Source organism: Haliotis asinina, chromosome 6 (assembly GCF_037392515.1).
Source record: "Haliotis asinina isolate JCU_RB_2024 chromosome 6, JCU_Hal_asi_v2, whole genome shotgun sequence".
NCBI classification, from domain to species: Eukaryota; Metazoa; Mollusca; class Gastropoda; order Lepetellida; family Haliotidae; genus Haliotis; species Haliotis asinina.
The window spans coordinates 58,997,529-59,015,238 of NC_090285.1; the positions used below are offsets into that span (position 1 = coordinate 58,997,529).

Below are 17,710 nucleotides of genomic sequence, written 5' to 3' on the forward strand. Positions count from 1 at the left end.
CAAAGTATGCTCGGAAGATAAGTTTTACCTACTGTGTATTGAAATCAGGGGAAGTGTAACAAAGTTCTCTGTTGATGTGCTTTGATACATTAAGAAACAGGTCTGTTAAGCAGTTTTGGGTGTATTATATGTCTCTACGATCATGTATTGTTCTGACAAAAATAAATGCTAGTTTTGGAAATAAATGCTAGTTTTTAATTCTTTTTCTGTGATGAACCTTGTGGGTTTTGTAACTGTACTTCGTTGGCAGGGTTATGTTATCAAAATGTATTCATCGTGTGTTTAGATCTTGAAAAGGAGTAATGTGCCTGAAATACTGCCGATATGACTTTAAATTATAACTCACTCACTTCTCAGAAAACAAACAGATGTGATCACGTGGTCGATCGAAACAAAGATGGCCGCATGACAGTGAAAACGTGGGTGTCAGCGGAATGATGCAGTTGTGTTTTTAAGTATGGCTAACACATATTTGTTGCCACAGGTAGGAAAGCTAGATCGATACCTAGCACTCATCAATGGGCCATTTTACGGCTAGTATGGCTGTTCCACAACGTGACAGCACACTTCTACACGCATACCTACTGGTACATTGCTTCGTCGATATCTGTTCTGTACGGGAATACTGATATTTCCGAATGTTGATTCTTTTTCAGGTCTTCAAGCGTAAACCGACGGAAAGACTTACGCCAGTATCTCTTCTTAAATTCATTCATTCATTCAATTATTCATGCGTTCATTAATTCATTCATTAAAATGGTGAAACCTAACCACTGGCAAGCAACCAGTTATCGCTGCGTACCAGTTAGTTTGCATAGACAGTTTGATTTTATCTCTCGTAGGCTATCACTTTTTGTGACGTGTCAATGTGTGACATACTACGGAAATACAAGTCAAACTGTCTTTACAAGCGCTACAGTCAGGTGTTGGCAGTAACTGTTAAACTGGGTCCTTGCCAGTAGATACAAGTCAAGTGCACATTGCACATTTGGTGAACTGATGAGGTGGACCTTCACAATATTGCTTACGATGTTTTACTGCATAAATGTAAATCAATAAAGTGGATAACGCAGAAGAAATTATTACACTCAAGCAAGTGTGTCATGATATACGAAACTCCTGTAAAACGATGTACAAAATCTCACTCGCAAAATGTTAAAGCGAGATGACACGCTAGTGTAATATCTATCTATCTATCTATCTATCTATCTATCTATCTATCTATCTATCTATCTATCTATCTATCTCAACTTACTGTTTTTTTGTGTGTTTGAGCTAGGAGACGTTTCTGTATTCTTATTTTGACTCGAGTACGTTTCTGTATTGTGATTTTGGCTAGGGTGCATTTCTGTGTAGTCACATACCTCTGGTATATATCTGTAGTAACCATACCCTATCAGGTATGGGTGGTAAAACTCTTGTGACACCCACATAATATTGAGACTTCTGAACTGGTCATACATTGCTCAGAAACACATATTGTGCCTCTATTTCTAACGTGCCAGTGAAGATCCAGGATAGAATAGGTCTTCAGCACCTCCTGCTTGCCACAAAAGGGGACTGCGCTTGTCATAAGAGGCGACTAACAGGTGGTCAGACTTGCCGACATGGTTGACACATGTCATCAGTTCCTAAATGCTCAGATCAATGCTCATGTTGTTGATCAATGGATTGTCTGGTCCAGACATGATTATTTAAAGACCTTCACCATATAGCTGGAATATTGCTAACATAATAATGAAACATGCTCACTATTTCTAGCTTGTGTTGGTTTCAGATCTGTCACATGGCAGTAGAGAAGACAGAGAATAATGTGAAGGTTGAGAGTAAAATGTTGGCATGGCAGTGAAATATCTTGATGAAAATACACCATCTGAGGCAGGAACACAAGAGAAACTTGTAAGAGAATCGACTAATACCAGCACACACATTACATCGGGAAAAGAATTAAGAGAAGAGTCACTCCATTTAGAAAAATATTTGTCTAAGAAGTCTTCTACGGTACCAGAGACTCCCCAAATCTGTACTGATCAGAAGAATATATATCTTAGCACCAAAGAACAGCTTGAACATGAAAGAATTGGTCAGCTACAGATTCATCAGGAAAGGATTCCTCAGCGAAATTTTCAGCAGGAAAGGATTCTTCAGGTAGAGATTCGGCAGGAAAGGATTCTTCAGGTAGAGATTCAGCGGGAAAGGATTCTTCAGGTAGAGATTCAACAGGAAAGGATTCCCCAGGAAGAGATTCAGCAGGAAAGGAACAAACTACTGGAACAAAATTCACGGAAAGGGATTTCCAAGGAAAGGGATATTTTGGAAAGGAATATAAAGGAAACAGATCTCAAGCATACTGTATATCAAACAGTTGTCTGGTTCTACTACATCTGCCCCTTGTTAATATTTGTAGGCAACAGACAAAATATGTATTCACTCGAGAATTTGTTTTTCAGGCAATTTGTGTCTGGTGAACCAATGAGCAGTGTGGAAGAGATGAAGTTTGAAGCACTTCGTCTCAAAACATTTGCACAGTGGATGTTGCTTGATCATGCTAGTCCTATTTGGTTAGCAAAGGCAGGATTTTTTTACACTGGACATGAAGATGTTGTTAAATGCTATTCTTGTGACATTGTGAAAGGCGGTTGGAACAGGAACATGAACCCAATGTTGGTTCACAGAGAACTGAACCCGTCATGTTCCTTTTTTCAAAATCCAACTGATGTGAATATCCCTTTCTTCGTTCCACAACCACCTGAGTACCAGGAAATACAGGATTCCTTGCACAGACAATACTGTGCCTCTGACTTGCCAGCTAGTAGCATCAGCGTCTCAAACCGGCACCAAGACAATCCAGATTTTTCCAGCGCCACCTTCAGGCAAAATCAGACAACATCAACTCAGACAAACTTCCCAGTTGTGGCTACAGACTCTGGTTCAGCAGAAACTAGTCGCCAGGCTATTGGGACGGCTGGAGGACTTGGACTCGGACATGATTCTGAAGCTACTCCGACCAGAGAGGAATTCGCACCCATGAAACAGGAAGCCAACCGTTTCTCCAGCTTTGATACCAACTGGCCAAGACAAAACACACCAGACCCTCGCGATCTGGCCCGAGCTGGATTTTACTTTACAGGGACCGTTGATCGTGTACAGTGCGTGTTCTGCAGAGGAATACTTCGCAACTGGGATGAGGACGATGTCCCAATGGAAGAACATCGGAGACACTTTCCTATGTGCCCCTTTGTCATGGGTTTGAATGTTGGAAATGTCCCTGACCCTATAGCTATTATATCTGCCAATAGATCATCTGAGTTCATGAATGTGACCCAGCCAGCTGCTGTTGTCAGTGATGCCAGCTTGGGGATTGTCACTGATCGTCCCAGACATCCACAGTATGCCGTGGAAGCTTCCCGAGTCAGCTCCTTCCAAAACTGGCCCAGTGGAAAGGAACAGACTCCCCAGATGCTGGCAAAGGCTGGCTTCTTTTATGCCGGTGAGTATATATTGCTATTATTATTACTGTTGGTAATTCCAACTGATTTTCATCTGTGGAATATTTGAGGCAATCGGAAACTTAGGAGATGTCATTGTTCTTGGCAAGCCTATCAATAAAAAAGTATCATTTGAATCAATAGACTTTGTGAAATTTTGTAAGCTGCATCCACCATCGAAACAAAGTCATCTACTGAAAGAGATATATTTGTCAACATTTCAAATCGTATTTGGGACTGTACAACAAGTTTACATACTCATAGAACTTACGAAAATGTCAGACTTTCTTGTGAGACAACCTCTGTGGTATTTGGATTAGAACCTCCGTCCGGACAGTTGATGGTCAGTGCCACCTCCCTCTGACCTAAGTGGACCAGACAACATTGAAGATGGTACCAACATCTGGGTACCTTTTTGCACTTGGCAGTAAGGGAATATAGCAAGGTCCAATCTTCTCAGAATCTGAGGTGTCTGTGATAAGAGTAGAAGTATCTGAATGGTCTGGGCTTCTGATACAAAAATAGTATCAACACTGTTACAACAAGCCACATTTAGTGGTGCATACACATTGCTTCAGAAGTGATAATTTTGGAACAAGAAGTTAAATACAGTTTGACATCAACCGACCTCACCTCATGCTTTTCAGATGGTTTGTAAACATACAGTAGTGAAGGAACTGAAGAAAATCTTGGAATCAGTTCTGGAGCATGTTGAGAATTCAAACAAGGTTTTCTTTCTATTTGATTTTCAATAATGGACATGCTTGTGTGATGGAGTAGCATAATGTAACTTATTTATAGGTTGTTAATTTGTTAGATGATTGTTTTAATCACCACTTCATTATGTTTATTTTTATAAGTGATTGTCACCGACATCACAGAATCATGGGCGTATCTTATTTTCGATCCAGATGAAGTTCCTTTGTATTGAAAAATAATATTAATATACAGCTAGTTAGTTTAAGTTTGTAGGTGTCATAATTTGTCATCATGTTCATCTTCTAATGATAGTTTTATTTGTTCCATTGCAGGTTTTGGAGACAGTGTAAAATGCTTCTTCTGTGATGGTGGTTTGCGCACCTGGGAACGAGGCGATGACCCATGGGCTGAACATGCTCGATGGTTTCCTCGCTGTCCATATGTGCGTCAGGTCAAGGGCGAGAGCTTCATCCAGACAGCACTTGATGGATGTCAGGTACCTAGTTGAGAGAGTACTACAATAACACATTTTCTGATTGACAGTCACAAATAATATATTCATAATGTTGTCATATTTGATTTTTATCAACAAAGTTGGAATTATGTTGAAGTATGTCTTGTTTATTGAAAACTACCTTAAGCTAGGTTTGATCTTTTGTTGCACTGAGGTTTATATTCTTTGAGCGCCACTGAATATATTGTGTCTTAGTAATCTTAGGATCTTAGGGAGATATGCGTGATGTTTTTGGGTTTATCTTTATCTTTTGTAGCAGGATTGTTACTCCCCACCATTCCTTTTGGTTGTGTACTTGAGGAAAGAAAGTAGTATAAAAAACAATAGATAGATTCAATTGTTATGTGCTTTAGACCTAATTTTGTCTCTGCATTGATATAAGATTCTTATACCTGCTTTAATTCCTATCAATATTTCTTGTAGCTGGCAACATGTACATCTGACAACAGCATGCCGTTCACATCAGAACAGGCACCTGATGGTAGGTACATTTATATACAAGTTCTGATGATGAACACTGCATTTGTAGTTGTATCATTCGAAGGCATATGTCTGGAGAAAATCATAGGCAGATTTTGATATATATTTTGGTCACTAAGGTTTAGAGTTGGTTTTCAGATCATTTTAAAAGAACAAGAGGCATTTTTGTACCCTAGTAGTTAGAGCATTCATTCGTCACACAGAAAACACAGGTTCCATTCCCCACATAGGCATGTGTAAAGGTTATCGCTAGAATATTGAAAAGTGGCATAAAATGATTCTCACTGGTAAGAGCAATAGCAGCCATTGCTTTGGTCATTGAGGCAAAGCAGACGTACATACATTTACATCATGTCAAAGAAGGGTCCTTTGACATTTTGAGTTGAACAAACTGTGCACTTTTGCCATACCCAAACTACATGACTTTTAACATTGTGTGAATGTAAGAGGAAGCCAGGTATATTCAAGACATCAATATATGCAATGAAAGCTTTTGCCCCTAATGGTGAATCTTTAGCCAGTTCTTAACACACCCTTTAGATATATTGTTGAATTGGTTTTGACTGTATCTTCTCAGTTGTGTCAGCCTTAGTTCCTTTGGACTCTGTGTTGTAAAGTTATGCATGCCAATGTAATTTACTATTATGCTTCATGGAAAAATAATTTTTCAAGCAGCAAGCATCACTGCTACAAACAAAAACGCTGTGCGCACGTTAGACCCGCGAGAGTTGTCAGCCCGGATGGACAGCCCTATGGTACAGACCGTTCTGAGGATGGACATTCCCCGAGACAGAGTGGCCAAAGCCATACAGAACAGACTGCAGGAGACAGGTAATGTGTGTTTTGTTAGTGACAACTGAGAGTTAGTTGCTTTGACCGGTTTTTAATCAGCAGTCCAAGAAAATCTCAGGTGACATGACGTATGGTGGGTACCCAGCCTGTGATGTCATCCACATTAGCATATGAAAGGGAAGGTTACTCCTGAAGTGACGCGTCTGGAACACCGATGCCCTTAACATTACAATGTCTGTGACCACAAAGTGGAATATACTCAGTTCTGTCCCCACTGTGTTAGTCAACATTAATGTCCATGCTTGTAGTTAGTTACAGATGATTGAAGGTGATCATGAATGCAGATCTGTCTACCTGCTGTATTTTGGGGTATTTTGTATTTTTTATCATAAATACGATTATACACCCACATAGCATATTGTACGTCAGTCGGCAATCCGTCAAAAGATAGTTTCATTCAACACTTTAGTTCAGTGTTTAGTATTTGCCATCATTGAGAATGTCCTTGTCTGTTTTTCCATTATTGTTTATCAGTGTCATCAACATGCTTACCTGACTCCTACAGATATGTTCCGACTGTGTTCCCATGCTGCGATAGTGTTTATCTCTCCTTCAATTGTCTCATCTGAAGTCATTTTCCAAATGCATGTATGGAATAGAAACAAATTGAAGTATTTTTAGTCTCTGACAGGAAACTTGAATCCCAGATCAAGTTAACAGGTAACAAGTAATGGATAACTCTAAATCAAGTGAACAAATCTGGTACAGCCTGTATTAGCACTGCACATTTTTCGATGTGAGTCAATTACTAAAACTGCTGACAGTGACAGTTGCATTGTTAGTTTTTCGTTCTGCCATTGATTAATTCCTGTCAGATACACAACAGTTGCAGTCCATCAATAGTTGGATGCATCCTTAAAGTCTGAGAAGCGAATGTAGCTTACAGTCCAGACTCTCCACCTACAGGTGATGACTTTGCCTCAGTCGAAGCTCTGATGGAATCCATCTTCCAGCTGCCCAATGAGGATCAGTCTGCTTCGCAAACAACCAAAGCAACTGTGGAATCTTCTAGCCAGAGTGTTCATGATGCCGGTGAAGATGCCATAGGTCAGTGGTGCACGGTTATTCATTTGACATTAAGCTTTGATTCATGATGTGTTTTCATGTGTGAGTGAATGACAGCAGCAGGGAGCAGGAGAAACCAGAAATAGACTTCACACATTGGACCCAGTAGGGGAAACAAACCCAGGCCCATGGTGTGACTAGCAAATTCTTTAACCACTTGCCTATCTCACTGCCCAATGTTTTTATGAAGAGAATGGTCATATCAGTATCAACCCAGATGCATATATCAGGAATATTAAACCATGTATTTATATATGTATATATATAGCTGGTGCTTGCCCTGAAGAACCTTTTGCAAAGGTTGAGATTACCTTCAAGGTCAAAGCTGTAAAACAAGATTGTTTACTGTATTACGATTTCTTGAGGGTCAGTGAAATATTGTAAAACCAACATCAGAAGTCTTCCTCTTGACTTCTTTTCATGTCATTCATTCTTACACTTGTTCTATTCACTAAATACCTTCTTATCCCCGCGGCATGTAATGCGGGGATATAGTCGACGTCTTGTCTGTCCGTCCGTAATCATTTAGTTTCCAGCGCATAACTCAGAAACCGTTCGATATTTTTAGACCAAACTTGATACATATAGCAATCTCAGCCTATGGTACTGCCTTTTGCTATTTACAGATTTTTGGCATTTATATTTTTGTTGTTTTTCCATGGAACATTTTGGTGTTAGTCTTATGGTGGGGTGAGCTTTGTTTCCGGAGCAGAACTCAAAAACCGTTCAATATTTTGCAGCAAAACATGGTAGATATATCAATCAGAACCTAAACTGGTGCCTTTTGCTATATACAGGTTTTTGTGATTTATTATTTTCTCGGTTTCCATGGAAACGTTTCGGACATCGTCTCAAAAGTGACAGGTGTGTTCTTTTTCCGGAGCAGAACTCAAAAACTTCTTAATATCTGTCAGTGTTGCTTGGTAGATATGTGTGGCAGACCCCAAAGTGGTGCCTTTTGCTATTTACAGTTTTTTATGATGTGTTATTTTCTCAATTCCATGAACATGTTGCTGACTTCATTTCCAGAGCACAACTCGAAAACCATTTCATATCTTTCAAAAGATCTTGGCAGATATATGAGACTGATCTTGAAATGGTGACGTTTTTTTATTACAGATAAATGGCATTTACATTTTTCCATGGAAACAATTCAGACTTGGCCTAAAAAAAAAATAAGGAACTGTCAGATGATTTGTCATTTCAAATATGTGGGGGCTGGGAGAATATGTCATCTTCTGATGACTCTTGTCTACAGTTACCTTATGTTTTATACCCCTGGCCTAAATACCAAGTAATTCTGTCTTTCCGACAGTGTGCTCGAAGACATTTTAGTTCAGCCATCTAAGTCGTCTTTGTCTGAAGGAGTGAGTGAGTGAGTGAGTTTAGTTTTGCTCAGCAACATTCCAGCTATTTATCATCAGTCTGTAAATAACTGAGTCTGGACCAGACTGGACCAGTCCACTGATCAGCATCATGAACCTCAATCTATGCAATCAACCAAGTCAGCGAGTCTGACCACCCGACCCCATTAGTCGCCTCTCAATACTTACTGGGTTACTGAAGACCAATTCTAACCCGGATCTACATGAGACTTTCTGGAGACATGCAAAGTTTGGTTGTGATTATCAGATTTTTGAGAAAGTTGCATCAATTTACACATTTTTTAATCATTGTTCAACCAATCAGCAGATTCACTTGAATGGATTGTTTTCAAATTTCGGGATGACCTTCATATCTAAAGGGGAGGAGATGTGCAGGTATATTTTGATATTTATAACTTGTCAAGAATTATCACAAATTACACCTCTTGTACTTGGAGGAGAAAATCTGACACCGAAACATTGCTCTTCATAGACACGTCTCAGCAATGACACCTCTTGTAAGTTTACACTTTTTTTTTACAGCTGTGTCCCTGTGTTGCTATGGTTTCATGGGTACTTCATTGCAGAAATATGTTTTTGCGCTCCTAAACCTCTGATGTTTACGTACACTGTATTGCAATTGGGATTTGGCTGGTGCAGCTAGGTCTTTATCTTAGGTTGCACCTGATGCAAATAGGTGAACATCACTTAAATCAAGCCCTGTATTGTGTTGCTATGCCTGTAGCGGTTATGTGCATTTAAGATTTAGGTATTATATCAGTAATGATCATTTGACATCAGTGGTAGGTTGCTTTTACCTACTTCAGTATCTGTGTGAATTCAGCCCAGGTCGAATCATGTTTGAATTATATTTTGCCCATTGGAATATTCTTGAAATACTTATATTGGAGGCCAAATTTTTTATAAGGGTTAATTATGTTATATTCGGAAGCATCTGTTTTGTCACTTGATTTTGGATGTTTATTTGGTAATGGTTTAAAAATCCATATGACGTGTTACTTAATTGAATGTAATATTCACCTCAAAATGGTTATAACTCAATTTACGTGCAAAGGTACTTGATCTTTTAAATATATCCTGCTGTGATGTTTTTCACTAACATTATGATGCCCTTAACACAGAAGTTATGAGAATATAAATGTGTCCATGTTGCTAATGACGTTAACCTGGCATGTAGTGATAGTTGGCTTGTATTACATCAAGGAATGGTCCTGGATATACATGGTGCTATAGTTCCTTGTCAAGGGTGGTCTGGAAATGATGAAGAGGCAGTGAGGTAGCCTAGTGGTTAAAGTGTTTGCTTATCCTGTGTTTGATTCTCCACATGAGTACAGTGTGTGATGTTCATTTGTGGGGTCTGTTGCCATGATATTGGTGGAACAGTGTTTACCCTAGGCATAAAAATTTAGAAGTCACCATGACTCCCTGATGTCATTTGAGGGAGTCATGGACATGTTTTTTGGAGTCAACTTCAGTTTGGAACTTTAATCAAGACATCAAAGTTAATTGTTTAATAGTGACAAAAAACATAAGCATAAGCATTTAAACATTAAACTGAGTATTTTTAATATTTTTTAACAACAGCATATTACAAGTTTAGATTATCGGAACTATGGGCCTGGTAGCATTCGTCAACAATGAGTTCCAAAAGAGTTAACTGCGTATTTGAGATAATTTGTAGGTCAAATACACACGTGTTCTGTGTCCGGGCAAGCACAATGTAATATTATTAAAAGCATTGTAAAACCCAGCTCACTCATTCACTGGAAATGATGAAGAAGATGATACCTGGAAACACTTACGTAGTTGAGTATTAAGTGTTAGAGTATGAAACAATTCAGTGTGAGTCTCACTAGGGTGTTGAGATTTTGGAAATGTTTACACCTACGTGTTCTGTTGCAGGTGAGAAAGGTGATGACTCATGTGGAAAAGCAATGAATGATGATGACTCCAGCGATGAGGGTAAGATAATTTTTCTCAACAAATTTATTCTTACCATCAGTGCCAATAACAAATAGCAAACTAGAGTGTTTTAGCTTATTCGTTAAAAATGTTCACCGTAAATGTGATTGCATTAGACCAGCAGTTACCCCTGAATTGAGTAATGCTAGATGTGGATCCAATATTAAGGAAGCATGGAGCCTGTTTTCAAACCATGCAGATGCTATATTGTCTATACCTCCCTAACGGTCCTAGTATGGCAACAGCAAGACCACCTGTTGAGGATTGGGGGTGGCGTGGGGTTACCCAAACCAGTATAACCACTTTTTCTCTTGTGGTAACAATTGGTGCCGTGAATCGTCTTCAGTAACCAATGCTTGTTGTAAGAGGAGACTAACGGGATCAGGTGGTCAGATTCGCTGATGCGTGGTCTGATTCGTGTGATCATATTCCAGTTGCCTATATCAATGCTCAGGCATTGATCACTGACGTGTTTGATCTAGACTCAAGTTTTTACAAACTGCCTACATGTCGCTGGAATATGTGGAGTGCAGCGTAAAACTGAACTCACTCGTTCAGAAAACCCATGGGGACATTCTGTGAAATAAAGCGTTCGAAACAATAAGGGTTTTTCACCATTATTCTCTAGGTACTTACAGGTCCTTTTGTTTTTTATTTAGATGTCTGTCTCAGTTTTAAGTACATTTCATTACATAATTAACTGGGTTTAATCATTCAAAGCAGTGAAAGATAAATTTAACAGTTCAAATAGAGGTCAGTCAGTAAAAAAAATATGTTATTACACCAAAATAACTGATAAATTAATGTGTTTCCCATCAGTGACAACCTGTCAGGAAGACGACTTTGATTGCTAGTTGGTTGATTTGTCGTTTAATGTTGCATTCAGCAGTATTCAAGCTATATGACTGTGGTTTGTGAATAATAGATTCTGGAGAAGAGTGGTCAACACAGAAGGCTAATTCTAACACAGATCTTCATGGATATGGTCCATTGTGTACCAACAGAACACAGATGTTAGGGATGAGGCAATCTTCCACATGGAGTATCTGTATCTTCCTGATTTGAGAACAGAAAGTCAAATTCCATCAGACCATTTGTGAAGATACAGATTTTACATCCTTACTGCCACTGTCACATAACTTCTGCCCTTCCGCATGTGGCTTTGGAGCCCGTTTTATTCTACACTCACTGTGGTACTGACTCAAGTTGGCTTTGCTTTGCCCCTTAGTAAAGAAACTTATCAAGATCTGTAGAGTTTCATCTGTAGAGTTACATCTGTATCGGTACTTCTGTAGAGTTACATCTGTAGAGTTACATCTGTAGAGTTACATCTGTAGAGTCACATCTGCTTTCACATGGTAGGGATGAGCTTGGTTACCGCCCTTCTTTGAACGGGACAGACCTTTGATGATGTCATCCATCAAACAGGCTGCTGGATTGAGCGAGTGAGTTGAGTTTTACGCCGCAATCAGCAATATTCTCGCTATATGGCAGCGGTCTGTAACTGATTGAGTATGGACCAGACAATCCAGTGATCAACAACATGAGCATCAATCTGCGCAATTGGGAACCAGTGATGTGTCAACCAAGTCAGCAAGCCTGACCACCCGATCCCGTTAGTCGCCTCTTACGACAAGCATAGTTGCCTTTTATGGCAAGCATGGGTTGCTGAAGGCCTATTCTACCCCGGACCTTCACAGGCCAATCTGCTGGACATTATCCACTGGATATGTGGTGCACAACTGAAGTGTGCTTCTCACTATATGTTAGATCTCTTTTTCTAGGGACACGTATTACTTTTCATTAGTAAGACATCTTCCCAGGTTTTACTTTTCCGTAGTAAGACTGCTTCCCAGGTCTGGAGGTTAAACCCCATTTTACCTGACCTCTTTGTGTACTGGAATAACACATAGTTGTACAGGGGTTAAAAAATCCCATTGCCCGATGCCTGAGACGAGTCAGTTTTCAATTTGGGCAGTCAAATAATGGTATCTGACTTGTCCATGGACCACTAGATAATTTCCACTTATGGTTTCAAACTGCAAATAAACTTTGATTTCATTTCATATTTTCTCATAATATAGCTGTTACATTTTGCAACAATAATACTTTGTGTAATCAATACTTTAGAGCTACCGTTCTTTGCAATGAGTTTGGTATTTGAAATGTGGCTTTCACTGCAATGAGGTTTGTATTTGAAATGTGGCTTTCGCTGTTATGAGGTTTGTATTTGAAGGAGGACTTTAGTGGCAATAGGTATTTTGTCAAATGTGGCTTTCCCCGGTGCACATCACAATATCATATTCATTTGCACATGTACATTCATGATGTATTTAAGTGTAATGTTTGATTGCAGATTCCCAGTCCTTGATAGAAGAAAACAGACAACTGAAAGAACAGCGACAGTGCAAAATTTGCATGGAGGACGAAGTGAACGTTGTTTTTCTACCATGTGGCCATCTTGTTTGTTGTGCGACCTGTGCACCGGCCCTGCGGAAGTGCCCAATTTGCAGAGCCAACATTCGTGGCACTGTCAGGACGTTTATGTCGTAACGGGGAATTACTTTGCACATTCAAGGCACTGTCAGGACATTTATGTCGTAACGGGGAATTAATTTGCACATTCAAGGCACTGTTAGGACATTTATGTCGTAACGGGGAATTAATTTGCACATTCAAGGCACTGTTAGGACATTTATGTCATAAATGTTTGGGAATTCCTTTGCACATTTGTGGCACTGTTAGGACATGGTTTATGTCGGAACTTTGTGGGTAAATAACTTGATTTTGTTTTGTTTCTGCTGTTCCATTTGTTTCCACTCTTTTTAGTTGTGGTAATCGCATTGCCGATTTGTATATTTGTAATATGTCCATTAAGCAGGCTTATGATGTATTTCTGTATGTGCATTTTAGTGAACAAGTAGTAGCTTAATCTGTGTACTTTCAGCAAATTTGTACCACAGTGTAAAACATGAAACAAAAGTTTGCTCCATTTGGTGCATTGTGAAGCAAGAAGGTTCAAAATGCATTTGCTCAGATGTATATGAGCGTTGGAATCAAATAATGGGTTTCCCTAACTTGGCAGAAATGTACAGTACCATATGCAACACCTTCCTTGTTCCCTCAGTTTTGGTGTTGGCCTTAGCATTTAGGATTATTGTGAAATTTAGGATTATTGTGCATGTACAGAATGATGTTTATGTAAATGGAGGACAGTCACACTCTTCTGGGTAAAAAAGGTTTTTATTCTGTATGGTTTGACATGTAGAAGTCTTGAAAACTGGTGCAGTAGTGGTTTAAAAATCCCATTGCCCAATGCCTGACACAAGTCACTTTTCATTTTGGGCAATCAGATAATGGTAACTTACTTGTCTTTGGGTCACCAGGGTTACTGGATAATTTCCGCTTCCAATTTCAGACTGGAAATAAAGGTGAATTTCATATCATACCTGCTCAAAATGTAGATGATAAATTTTGCAATGATAATAAAGTAGAGTTATCTTTCTTTGCTGTTTATATAGTCCAGAAAACATTAACATAAGTTCCATGTGGAGTTTTTCTTTCATAATTAAATCATCTTGATTATGTCCTAAAAATCAAGGCAATTGGAAATTTAGTTCGGACAAGTTACTTACCCTATGGCAAGTTGCTTTTTATAAAAATAAAAAATTGAACCCTGGAAGTGGGAGAAGTGACTGGGTGTAGCATCATTGGAATTTACAACTAAATTATTTTCAATGAAGAGTAAATAAACCTTTACAACAGTTTAATAAACATCTTAATAATCAATATGTTAGAAATTCCTTATTGTATGAGGTGTATATCATCAGTGTAATTAACAAACTTGCTAATAAAAACGTAGTTGTACAATATTAATTCTGGTCAGTTCATTCAGTAAGTCACACATACATTCCTCCACTATTTATTTCAGTTTTCTCTGAAGACAGTTTGATAAAATTGCCATTTATGTTCTTTTGTAAACTTAGATAATTTTGTCTTTATTCATAGTTGTTTCCTTCTCAATGAATGTTTTCATGGAAACAATGAGAAGCAGATGTTGTGACCTAGAAATATAATAAATGTGGTTTTGTGTATCAGTTCCAACTATGCCTTTCTTGTATTCTGTCATATCTGTCTACTAATAGGAAAATCAGGGATCAGAGTTTAGTTTTATTCCGCACTCAGCAACATTCCAATATATGGTGGCGGTCTGTAATTAGAGGGCCTGGACCAGACAATTAAGTGATCAACAGCATGAGCATCGATATGCGCATTTGGGATATGATGATGTGTCCTCTTATGACAAGCATGGGCTACTGAAGATGAATTCTACGCAGGATCTTCACGAGATGATCCTCAGATAGGCAAGAAATGAACGTCCACAATGGTATTGTTTCTGACATAGGACAGATATTGAAAATGCTGAAATTAATGTGAGAAATAATTTTAATGCATGTTAGCTTGCTTTAATTACACTCCAGGTATGTCTCAATATTGACTTCCAGGGGCCTGTTTCACAAAACTCTCATAAGCCTAAGATCTCGTAACTTTTCGTGTAGCATTTGTACCAGGCATACTGTAACATGGTAGGTGGAAATGCTACGGGAAAAGTTATGAGATCTTAGGCTTACGAGAGGTTTGTGAAATGGGGCCGTTACCTCGTATTTTTTTTTACATGATGATGTAAGAGACTTAGATGCAGTGATAGGAAGCGTTGAAACTGAAACAATTATTTTACCATGTATAATATAAACTATTTCATTACTTTGTTCTTTTAATACCAGGTTAGGTACTTCATATTGTAATAACTGGAGCTGTTAGTTGCTATGATCAGTTGGTTTTTATGTATATAAAATCCTTTTGGCATGTTGTCAATATTCAACAAATATTACTTTGCACAAGTCAAGGCATGTAATTTATGGTATATTTATGTATGTGTTAGCAACACACTCACTCACACACCTCTAGTTAGTATACCTGACTCTGAGAAATGGGAAATTGTAAAAACATTAAGGAACTGGTCAGTAACTGCTAGTGATGGAGAGTTTTATAAATGTCCCTTGCATATGTTGTTGGGATTTGGGGATATTTCAGAAACGGAACTTTGAATCTAGAGTTGAAATTATATACAAAAAGTTGCAATGACTTGTATGACTATGTTTCAGTTGATCAATAACTTGATTTTGATCATGGCTTTTCAGTATTGAATTCACTTCCTTTTCGACCCTACACCATTGTTTACCAGGAAGTGAGGATTCAAGCACCGCTTACTTTGATAAAAAGAGGAATTCAAAAATATTGTATCATTTGAGAGATTTCGGAACGTAATTCACATCTAAAACCAGAACTTTTAGTAAAACACTTAGATCTACACAGAACAAGTTCGATTATAACACCTACGGCTTGAGAATAGAGACAGGTACAATTATCTTGTTTTGTGTTTGTCTCAACACTTTATAGACCAGATGGAGTGATTAAAAACGTTATTATCAACAAATAAGCGACACAAACGGCGTTGGCAAAACGTTGAGCAGTGAAAATTGCTGAGGTCAATGATGAAGGGTTAGTGTTGATTGGGCTGTACAGTCCATATATGACGAACGAAGCTTTGCATTATGGTTTGGTACTGCGTAATGGACATAAATAGACATGGAGGTGCTATATTTAGAATGGGGTATCCCGTTTTCATCAAGACTTGCTGGCCTAGCCATCTCATCGACAGTATACACACAACGTTTAAAGATGTGATGCCAGTTGCTTGTCTTTTGTGAGTTTTAGCCTCCGCGTCTTTTGAAATATATTGAAGGAGTAGACACTTGTTTTTTTTCCGGTAGAGGAAGTTCCCATTTCAGTGCATGCGCATGACAATTGCTGCACAGTAGCGATCGGCAAATGGTGTAAACAATACGGACATGGAATTTTGTCCGGTAATAGCTGCTTGTTCGGTAATGTCCGACACCGATCTCTACCGTTTGGGAAAAAAGGCGACTCAAAAACTAACAGTGCCGAGTTTAATTGAAAATGAAAGCCCTTCACATGATAATTTAACAAATTAAAAAATATTCCGGCATTACGTTTTAAGAATTTAATGCTAAATCTGAAATACAAATTATTATCATGTAAGTTATGTAATATTTCACATTACATATATCTAATTATACAGGTTTGCTTTTGTGCACAACGATTAATACTGAGTTTTAATTACGACCACCCACACAGACTGTGACACTCGCCAAGATTGTAGAGATAATATTGAGTGAGTGAGTGAGTTTATTTTTACTCAGCAGTATTCTAGCTATATTGCGGCGGTTTGTAAATAATCGAGTCTGGACCAGACAATCCAGTGATCAACAGCATGTGCATCGATCTGCGCATTTGGGAACCGATGACGTGTCAACCAAGTCAGCGAGCCTGACCACCCGATCCCGTTAGTTGCCTCTTACGACAGGCATAGTCGCCTTTTATGGCAAGCATGGGTTGGTGAGGGCCTATTCTAAACCGAGACCTTCACGGATAAGAGATAAGACCCCTAGTAAAGAGTGTGCCACCACCCCCACCACTCTTCCAGAATCTAGGTAACTCCACTGACTGTAATAACCAATTTAAGTTCCCTAACAGTCTGTAAACCACGCTTTTACAGTCCTTGCTTTATTTAGAGTGAGTAATAAATTATACACTTGGAAAAATTTAAGGGAACGCATGTTTCTTAGGGCAATTCAAATTTTCTGTTTACTAACTTCAGCGCCGTGTATTATCGTGTTCGTGAAGAGCAGTTCACTCAAACTCACCATGCTGCCTTCAATGCACGTGCACTACATGCTCCTGAAGTTACATGCACTTAGATTTACACGTGACATCTATGTGCACTGTCAAACAACGATTAAAAACATTGTTAACATGTCGTGACAGAACTTAACTTTGGCACAGAAATGGGAGGCAATTGGCATGGTTAATGGTGGAAGCTCACTACGACAGGTTGCAACAACTTTTCACAAGTCCGTTAGCGTGATATCCAGACTTTGGAATCTCTGTAGAGCGATTGGTGACGTCAAAATGAGGCGTGGTCGGGGACGGAAAAAGAAAACCACTCCACGGGATGACCTAACCCTACGCCTTATTGCTCTGCAAGACAGGTTCCAATCCTCCTCCAAAATCAATACGGAATTCAGGCGAAGAACAAACGTCAGAATTTGTTCACGTACAGTGCGTAATCGTCTTAAATCGGCTGGTCTAAAAAGCCGCCGTCCATTGGTTGGAATCAACAT

The 17,710-nt window shown here is 38.9% G+C and overlaps 1 protein-coding gene across 2 annotated transcripts; it reads left to right on the top strand.

Moving 5' to 3' along the window:
- Nucleotides 1-376: 376 nt before the first annotated feature.
- LOC137286384 (E3 ubiquitin-protein ligase XIAP-like) lies at nt 377-14,549 on the top strand. 2 transcript variants are annotated; one of them, XM_067818217.1, is made up of 8 exons: nt 377-484; nt 1,778-3,490; nt 4,520-4,683; nt 5,125-5,182; nt 5,854-6,012; nt 6,940-7,080; nt 10,386-10,445; nt 12,802-14,549. In XM_067818217.1, the coding sequence occupies exons 2-8, from the start codon at nt 1,840-1,842 to the stop codon at nt 12,996-12,998; spliced, it is 2,430 nt and encodes an 809-aa protein (XP_067674318.1). In that variant the 5' UTR covers nt 377-484; nt 1,778-1,839; the 3' UTR covers nt 12,999-14,549. The 2 variants fall into 2 exon arrangements, with proteins under 2 accessions (XP_067674318.1, XP_067674319.1); XM_067818218.1 differs by having other exon boundaries at nt 379-484; nt 5,857-6,012.
- Nucleotides 14,550-17,710: the final 3,161 nt, after the last annotated feature.

What these genes read in the sequence shown, in the direction of transcription:
- LOC137286384 (XM_067818217.1), top strand. Translation starts at nt 1,840, where the DNA reads ATGGCAGTGAAATATCTTGATGAAAATACACCATCTGAGGCAGGAACA. An exon ending in CAGCACTTGATGGATGTCAG is followed by an intron (nt 4,684 to 5,124) that starts GTACCTAGTTGA and finishes TATTTCTTGTAG; the next exon opens with CTGGCAACATGTACATCTGA. An exon ending in TGATGACTCCAGCGATGAGG is followed by an intron (nt 10,446 to 12,801) that starts GTAAGATAATTT and finishes GTTTGATTGCAG; the next exon opens with ATTCCCAGTCCTTGATAGAA.